This window comes from Impatiens glandulifera, chromosome 3 (assembly GCF_907164915.1).
Source record: "Impatiens glandulifera chromosome 3, dImpGla2.1, whole genome shotgun sequence".
NCBI lineage: Eukaryota > Viridiplantae > Streptophyta > Magnoliopsida > Ericales > Balsaminaceae > Impatiens > Impatiens glandulifera.
Genome location: NC_061864.1, coordinates 12,926,516 through 12,936,946, shown reverse-complemented (window position 1 = coordinate 12,936,946; position 10,431 = coordinate 12,926,516). Strand labels below are relative to the sequence as shown.

General features: G+C 26.0%; 1 protein-coding gene across 1 annotated transcript; it reads left to right on the top strand.

Moving 5' to 3' along the window:
- The first annotated feature begins 4,385 nt into the window (after positions 1-4,385).
- On the top strand, positions 4,386-8,231 carry LOC124932772 (NAC domain-containing protein 21/22-like). The gene is made up of 3 exons (XM_047473452.1): positions 4,386-4,628; positions 6,191-6,456; positions 7,779-8,231. Exons 1-3 carry the CDS (start codon positions 4,460-4,462, stop codon positions 8,169-8,171), a joined length of 828 nt encoding a protein of 275 aa, XP_047329408.1. The 5' UTR covers positions 4,386-4,459; the 3' UTR covers positions 8,172-8,231.
- The last annotated feature ends 2,200 nt before the right edge of the window (positions 8,232-10,431 follow it).

Sequence of the window (10,431 nt, the reverse complement as noted above, 5' to 3'; positions counted from 1 at the left end):
AGTTTTTAGTGATTCTTTTTTTCAGGTTTCGTCATAGTCATATATATATATATGTAGTGTAGGACATATGTTATCATACAACTTGAAGACCAAATAAGCATATTGTCCATGAAAATATGGGGGCCAACTCAACATATATCATGGACTGTTTGATCAATTATCAATGAACTTAATTAGCCAGGGCTTGGAGTATTAGAGAACATAATTAATTTATAATCATCATCAATAATCAACTAATTAAATATGTGGAACCTTATAATTTATAATCTATGATTAGTTCCACCATATTATATTTTTAATCTTTTTTAAACTAGATAAATCTTATATAAATTAGAAATAACTATACAAAATGGATCTTGTATTAATTATAAATAATAAAATGATACAATGGCTCGTAAGCTTAACCGACTTAAGTTTCAAATGAATCTCGACATTTGGTGCACCAAAAAGTAGGGACAACAGGAAAAAAAAAGAAAAAAAAGGAAGAAAATACTAGATATGCATATAGATTCTAAGTTATGTGATGAATATATTAATGTATTGTAGATTTTGCCTACTGGAACAACTAGATTAACATGTAGCTGAATTGCCCTAATTTCATTTTGTCTTCTTTATGAGATAAGAAATAAAACTATACTTCCTTTGTTTTTCCTTTCTTCCCAAACTAAGTAACATTTTATTTATAGTAATGTAGCTAACATTAGTTGTGAACAAATTTGTATGTTTTATCCATTTTAGCATAACCCGACTATTGATTTTCTTGAATTCAATGTTTTCACGGATTAAGAAACCTAATGCGTCAAGTTATAGATCTTCGAATAATTAAATTCAGTGTATAAGTGACTAGTAGGCAGCGTGTGATATATTTTTATTGATAATTAGTTATAATTTTAACATTATATCAATTTGTTCTTGATTTAAAAATTATTATTGTGTTATAAATAATATTTATATTATATAATAAAAGAAATAATACTTTTTTTCTTTCTGGAATGTAGAAGAGAATAACAAAATTTCCAGACGGGCTAAAATATCTGTGTGGACCCAAAAATATATTGTTAAAATTAGTGATGATTTTAAAATTAAAGAAGTATATTTTATAGTTTTTATTTTGTAAATTAATTTAATGTGTTCCCCCAATCCTCGTGAGTCGTGTCTAGATGAAAAACGCATAAAGTTATTATAGGGAAAGAAAATAGAGATTTTATAGAGTAAAAAGCAAGAAAATGTGTTTTATAATAAAAATATATATATGCAAGAATATATATATATAATTGTTGGTCGAGAGCAGAGATTAATTTGGATATATATATATATATATATATATATATATATATATATATATATATATATATATATATATATATATATATATATATATATATATATATATATATATATATATTTATGAAAATAAATGGATACTTGGGTTGAATTGTTGGTTGACCCGCCCATAAATTTAAAACTGTTAAAAATAAAATTAAAAATATTATAGGTATATTTCAAACTTGCAACCTAACAACAAAACAAATACAATGACTAATAAAATTTTATATTTTAAATTAAAAATAAAATTAATTAAATGTTACACATTCTTAATATAAATTAACTTTTTAAATATAATATAATATAATATAATATAATATAATATAATATAATATAATATAATATAATATAATATAATATAATATAATATAATATAATGCTTAATTTGAATCATAGAGATCAAAATAAATGGATAATGCTCCTGCATATAAGACTTTTTATATTCTTTATTTTATTTATCATTCTAATTATAAATGAAATTTATAATTAATATTAACAATTTAATAAATTTGAAGAATAAAAATTTAATTTAATTATATTAGAATAATATATAAGTATTCATTAATAAAATTTATATATATAATTATATATATATATATATATATAATTCTATACCATTTTTAAAATTATACAAAAAAAAATTATTTTTTTCATTTCTATCTTTTAACTAATAAATGAAATATTAAAAATTTAAGAATTAATCAATTTTAAAAATAAAAAATTAATTTAATTATATTAACCTAATCAGTACAGTTCTTTTAAAGTCATGATACATTACGTAATATTGTAACAAAATAAGAAGAGAAGAAATAAATGGAAAGGCTAATACCAATTCTTTTAAAGTTAATATATATAATTTTATTTTAATTATTTTTATATTATATTATATATATATATATATATATATATATATATATATATATATATATATATAGACCATTTTTCAAAATTATATTTCAAAAAAATCGAGTATAAAAGTATGATTGAGTTTGGTGATTGGTTTGCCGAGGGATAAGAGGTATGAAAGTGTGATTAAAATTTATGGTTGATTTATCGAGGAATAAAAAACAGGTAACATTGGTTTGTCAATGATAAGATATTTGTTGCTGGTTTGCCAAGGGATAAAATGAGAGATTAGTAATATGAGAGACTAATTGAAAAACAACAAATATTGGTAGTTTAATATATGAATGAGATTGTTGTTCTATCGAAAAAGTTAAGGTAAAAAGGTTTATGATATGATGAGATTATTGGTTTGTTAAAAATGAAATTAAAAAGCGTGGGTACTGTTGAAATAGTTGGGTACAAAATGAGGTTACGAGATTATTAATATGAAATGTCTATTATGTAAGAAATGGTACTTTTGATTGACCGAGAAATGATGGTAAAATAGTAAACTAATGAAAAAAAAGTTAAATGAATGTCTCTTTATCAAATTTGTTATCTTGTTTCTCTTTTTTTTTTGATGAATAACAAAAACAACGCTGAATGAGAGGAGTAGGACGACCACTAGATTGTCTCAACCATTGAAGTCCCTGATATTCAGACCATAGATATTGTCGACGAAAAAGATGATGAGGCGATAAAAACAATAATGATGATGGTGACGACAAAAATGTGAGTATTGTCTATTTCAACTTTTTAAATGTGAATTTTATTTATCCTTATAACGCTTTACCTTAAAATCAGTATACTATTATAATTTTTTTTTTTTAAAAATAGACATATAAATTTAGAATGTAATAAATTTATTTTACTTTTGTTTTTTTTTTTTAAAAAAAAGGTCCAATAAATCATTTTACTATGTAAAATTTATGAACACATTTTTGTTTCAACAAATTTTTTATTTTTATCAAAAATCAATCAAATTTGTCATAAAAAGTTGATTATTTTTTTTAGCTTAGAACTGAAAGTTTATCAAACAATTACGTTTTAATCCACATTACCTAAAAAAAAATCATCTTAATTAATCACATCTCAAAATTGTCATAATCAGAGTTCTTCGAGAAATTACAAAAGTAAGGTTTCAAAAAACATAGATTTTTTAAATATTAATATATATTCATAAAAGAAAAATATAATTCAACCATCATATGTTGGAGTTGGAATTGAAATTGGAATTAGAGTTAATGCAAAATAATTTTAGAAAATTATAAAGAATTATATGTTTGGGGTAAAATTTACAGTCAATATGCAATAATTATAGAGATTTAAGGTTTTTATCTTTTAGTCAGCTTATTATTATACCAATTTTTTTTTATGGTATTAGATAATATCATGAATGATAGTGTGTAATTTTTATCTCCATATAATTGTAGGCAGTTAATAATATATTTTTAGATACTATAGGTTTAAAATATAGTGTTGCATCTTAAAGATAGATATAAGCCTAGTTTTATGTAAATATTGCTTAGGCTAATATAGGGCTTGATGTTTCCTCACTTAAATCAGCCTTATTTATTATTTTATAATTTAATTTGTAAATGGTATAATTGTGAAAACTTGAATTAATGACTATGAAAACATGCATTTTTTTTTGTTCTATTGATAAATTATGAATCTCCTTATTCTACCTTTTTCCTCACTTAAACCATTTTATGTTCTTATTTTTTCAAATAGACCGTTTTTTGTTGTTTCAGTTAACTTTCATTTTCTTAATAAAGTAAAAATAAAAAACATGGAGATTTTTGGAGGTTGCCAATAAAAAGAATGTGATTTTGGAATTTACCCATTATATGCTTTTAAATGTTTCCCCTTTTTAAAACCATCCCAAGAATTCTTTTTGACTTTGGCTTTTCTTTGAAAGTACGCACCCACAATGGGCTCTAATTAAAACTCATTTGTCAAGCATATATATCAACTACTGTTGGAGATCTAATAACATTTTTAATTATTATTAATATTATTATTTTGTAAAATAATATATTTTAATTATTCCAACACGTAAAGGGTATCTATCTATAGTATCAACCCCTTGTATATATAAATATGCAATCATAGAGTTCCTTCTCCCTCTCATTCTTATAATTCATCAGGTTTTTGGCTTTACAATGCAATAATCTAGCTAGCTAGCTAATTCGATCTTTAACAATATTCTGATCCATAAATATTTGTAATCAATCAATTGATCATTATGGGTTTGAGAGACATTGGAGCTTCATTGCCACCTGGGTTCAGATTTTACCCTAGTGATGAGGAATTGGTATGCCATTATCTATTCAAGAAGATTGCAAATGAAGATGTTTTGAAGGGTACTCTTGTCGAGATTGATCTGCATACTTGTGAACCATGGCAGCTCCCAGGTAATTATTTACTTACTATATATCTCGATTTCTTTTCATGCTAGCTAAACTTATATTATTTTCATTTTCATCCTCGATCTCCTCAATCCCTCCGTCGTCGTCGTCGCGTTTATGATTCTTTGTCTTTAATCAAATTAAGAAGATCATTAATGTTTGTTGTGGATGTGATTATGCTTTTTTGGGATTGTCTTCTAATTTATACTTCAAAGTTTTGTTTGATTGTTTTCAATACAATTTTGTGATTTTTGCATAAATATGAATCTATGAAATTGTTTCATTAATTATTTCTAAAGACAAAAAAAAAATAGTCATGTTCATGTTTCATCTAAGTCATATTGGATATATGCTAAGATAAACCCATCAAACAATCTTTTTTATTTGTCTATTTTTATAATTCTTATTGAAATATATATAGTCATGATCTTTAATCAAAATTATACAGAACAAACCTCTCTTAATTTGTCATCAACAAGCTTGATCTAGTTTGTTTATATAATTAAAATTTATGTCTCTCCTATAATTAATTAAATAAACTGTTATATCCCCAATTCATGGGAAAATATGACATAATATTAAACCCTTTTCTCATGACAGACTATATTTTTGAGATGTGTATATACAAGATTTTAATTATGTTAAATTTGTCACATGATATGACATATAAACTGTTCAAGATAATGCTTGTAGAGATCAGATTATGCACATTTTAAGTCATCTACTTTTTGCCTTTTTCCAACTTTTTTTCTCTTCCCCAAAAGGAAGAAGGAACCGAAAAGAATCTTTTAATTTGTTCCCAATAACTAATTAATAATAAAATTAAAAAAAATATATACCAGATCTCTTTTTTAAATACCTTTTTAAAATTTCTCAAATTTAAATTTGAATACTAATGATAATAAAGACCATCATTTATTTTTTTTTTCAAATATGTATGGAATATAATTATTGGTGATACATGACATAAAATTCAAAAGTTAAGAATATTTATGAAAAAGATTTGTTATAAGATAAGAACCCTAAAAAAGGGAACTGAAATGTCTCAATCCCTTGACTAACATAGTCTAGATGTCTCCTATAGCTTGCCCTACTATAGGGATCGGATCATATTAATTTAGCTATTGATTTCTTTAAATTTAATTAATATGTATTAATAATTAATGTTGCTAATATTTATAGAAAGTTATGAATTTAATATTTTATGTTAGATCATGGTCTATTATTTAATCACGTAAACCTTGCTGAAAATGTACTGTATTATCAATGGAAAATCTATAAGCATCAAATTACTTCTCTTTCTTCATGACTTGGTAAGATATTGCTAAGTTTTTCTCCATACTCTTATAATGAGTGCTCATCATTATTTTCAAGACTAACTTGGGAAGAAGACAAAGAATAATATTCATTATCTCAATAATTGATCTTTTTTCTACAAGAAGACAATACAAAATAATAGTTAACGTTTACGTGGTGTAAAAAAATAAAAATACACCCACTCTAAAAATCAAATCCGATTCATTTCATTTTATTTATGATATTGGTTGGGGTATATATGTAATTTGTAGATGTGGCGAAGTTGAATGCAAACGAGTGGTACTTCTTCAGCTTCCGCGATAGGAAATACTCGACCGGGTACCGAACAAACCGGGCAACAACTTGTGGGTACTGGAAAGCAACAGGAAAGGATCGGGTTGTACATGATCCGAGGACAAAGGGTATGGTGGGAATGAGAAAGACATTGGTGTTCTACCAGAATAGAGCTCCTAATGGCATCAAGACCGGTTGGATCATGCACGAATTTCGTCTTGAGACCCCTCACATGCCTCCTAAGGTTTGTTCTAGTTTTATCAATTCAAAAATAAATACATATAAAATGAGGTGAGTTAATATGCAATTAGAATGATCAACTTAATAACCCTAACCTCTAGTCAAAAGGTAAATTGAAATCAATCAATCTAAACAAATATGATTATAAATGACTAGAAATGCATATCAATCTAATTAATACAGATCTCAAGGCCAATAGAACATTTTTCCTAGTAGATGTGAACCCTTAAAGTCAAATAATCATTCAAAATCAAGATTATCGCATATCTATCAAAATTACTTTGAAGAGTGTACTAGTTAACTGTTATTAGTCGGTGTGAAATGACATTTTGTTTTTTTTTTTCTCTAATATAATCGTTCTATTATTTTTAGATCTATCTTATTTTCAAATTAGTTATTTCTCTCCAAAACGAAGTCAAATAAGACATTTTTTACGCGTAGTTGCATATCTGTCAATCACCATTGTTGAAATAAAATAGCCGATCATCATTAACTATCTCCTCTCATTTGGACGGAGACTTCTAAGGTTTATTGTACAATAATTTTGCAATAGAACAATTTGACATTAATCACCTCTCAACCTTAACTGATTTGTAACCACCCTTGATATGGAATGTTTCATCTCCCTTATAGGATCTTGAATTCTTCAAAACCTAAAATTCATTTCTTCCAAACATGAATTGAAACCTAGCTAGCTCATTTCAGAATCCACTTATATTAAGGTTCGTACATAACCACAATGTTTCACTAGCTATAATTAACCCTAATGCTTTCTTCTTAATTTCTCCGCAACCCTTGAATGCTTGGGCTCTTTTGGGGTATGACACCCATAAGTTGTGGGTGATCTAGACACACATTTCTGAGGCTCTGGTGACCTAGCTACACTATATTTTTCCTTTGTTTCCTATGTTGTTTTTTGTGCAAAAGGCTTTTCCATTGCCCTAGAAATTTGACCATGTTGGTTAGAACTTATAAGGGTCACAAGTTGTGTCACGGGCTGCTTTCGTGTCAAACATGCGTTGATATTGTTGTCTAAGGAATATTATTTGGGAAAAAACAAAATTATTTCAAAAATAAGTACTTAGTTGTCACACATTAATCAAAATGAATAAACATACAACATAAAAAACATCAAAGTAATATGCATTACTTCAGAAGATCAAAGATTTTGCAGGTGCTTAGATTAACATGGATCTGAACTCCTATCATTAACTGGCAGAATTTAATTGACGTACCGATTATACATTTAAACTTATTTTTAATAAAAACACGTACAATTCTTGTAATTAGATGCTAATTAAACTTTTGTTTTTTAATTAAATGCAGGAGGATTGGGTGCTATGTAGAGTGTTCCACAAGAGTAAAGGAGAAAGTAGTAACAACAATGACGATAATCAACCAAACATGTTTGAAACCTCAGTTGGTGCTACTTCCTCAACTTTGGATTCTTCTATATTCAACCTAGATTTTCCAACCCCGCCTCATCACCGTCTAAACCAAAGGTTCCTAAACTTGCCCGAGGCAAACCCTAGTTTTCCCCACTTGTCTCACGACTTAATGAGTAACGTTGGAATTTGCCAGACAACCTCTAGGCGCGATCACGACGATTACGGCTTCTTGTTTGATGTGAACTTTGGAGAAGGCATCGTGCCCCAAAATCTTGGGGAAATAAGATTTGATAACGGTAATATTGATAGCAGCAGTATGGTTTTCCTCTAGATCTTGAGTGTCTTCGTGAATGATAATTAATATTAATAGGGTTGGTTTTTAATTAAATATATCAATTGTTTATTTTTAAAAGGAAAAGGTTTGATTGTTTGATGCATTTGTGGTCCAAGATCATGGTGTTTGGAACTTTAATTAGAAGATTTGTATCTATTTATTATATTAGGAAATCATATTATATGTTTGTAATTATCTCTTTGAATCAATTGTATGTTGCAACTGTGTTTACTTAATTAGGTCTTTCTCTACATCGTTCTCATTCTTTGATGTTAGTTAAATGGTCAAATAAGGATCTTGGTGATTAAGAATGGACACATGTTTTTTATTACACTCCATATACTTTTCTATTATTTTTTTATATTCACAAACCTTTCATAAAATATTTTACACATTTATTCTTTAAAAAATACTGTAACTACATTATATACATTATTTCGAGAGCAAATTCATATAAGTCGTTCCTGAGACTTCGACATCCAAGTGCAGTGCTAGCGAGATGAAACTGTTGAATCATGAAGATGACCGTCATAAAATCCTACTACAACAACAAGTAATTTACTCGATGAGACGGAAATATTCTTAATAACAGTGCTTCTCATGCCTAAGTTATTTAGTGTTTTATCGATAAGTCTTTTATTTATTGTTTATTCGAATACAAGTATTAATGATGTGATTTATGTTATTTACAGTAATATTTTTCAAAATTGTCATTACTCAATCTTTCAGCCAGTTCAAAATAATTTGATACACTCCTTGGGTTCTATCTTTCTTGAGATTTTTTTTAAGTCATGATAATATTATTAAAAAAATATTGAACAGCTTCTCAAACTCCAAGTCAAAATCAAGGGAAAAATTGTTTCTAATTAAATTGATCCATTTAAATTGTTTTAAATAAAAATAAAATTTCATGTTTGCAGCAGAGCTCTTTTATGGGTTCGAAATGTGGCCCTTAAGTCAAGTGGAGGAATATCTTAGGGCCTAAATAGTGAATTCTCATAAATGGATCAACAGACTTTATATAGGTTGGCCTATATATTATTAAAACATACAATAAAAAAAAGACATTTATAAATTATTATTATTTATATATATTTAAGAATTTATATACATTAATTATTTAAATATATATATATAATTATATATATAATTAAAAATAATAATAAGTAAATCACATTATAAAAAGGTACATTTATAAAAAAATTATATTAATTTATTTATTTGGATAAATAATAATTTTTTAGTTTATAAATATATATATATATATATATATATATTTTTGTAAATTGTAAAAAATAGTAAAACTGATATTTTTATAAAGTCCAAAAATTTAACTATATATCATAAATTTAAAATCGTAGAAGTTTGATTAATTAGAATAGAGTGATTCATCAATGTATTTTACTTATATTTTTAGAAATATTTTTTTTGGAAAATGTTTATTTATATTAAAAATGAAAAAATTCGTTTTAACCCAACAACAAAAATGAAATGAAAAAAAAATAAGAAAATGGTATTCAATAAGTTATCGAGCTCGTAAATCCTCGAGAAGAACGATTAATTCTCCGACAAACTCTACCGACTTTTATTAATTAATCTCAAATAGCGTTGTAATAATAGCATTATTAATTATACTTTCATTAAAAATTTAACGATTTCTCTCAAACAGATAGTCCACCAAAAAATAATTGGTATGGTCACCCAAATATATAGGTCTGCCATATCAGTCGCATCAATCCAAAATTTCACAGTAATTACCCAAAGACTCGGACATCACTCAATGAATCCTAGTAATACTCCTCAAATTACTTCAAATATTAGTCATTTATGGACAATACAAAAGTTAGTGAATTGTTAATTCATCATTTCGTGACACATACGATAATAACTAGGCATAATATAACATTTGTTCATGCTCTACATACGTAAGAATTTTACCAATTTATCTAAATAACAAAATATTAGAATATTAAAACAAATGAACTAATTAATGTTAATGATTGAGTTTATTTTGTTGTTTTCTTAAATATTATTTCATCTCCTCTAAAATATATTTTATTTTAAAAAAATTAATCTCCTACGATTTTATTATTATATTACTAATACTCTTTAACTATTTTTATTAAAAAAATATATATTTATCCCTTCACTTAACATTATTCCAATAATCTTAGTTTATTATAATAAACCAATATCGAACGAGGCCTAAACAAATGGACCTAACCTAGCCTAGCCTGGCCTAGCTAGAACATGCTGA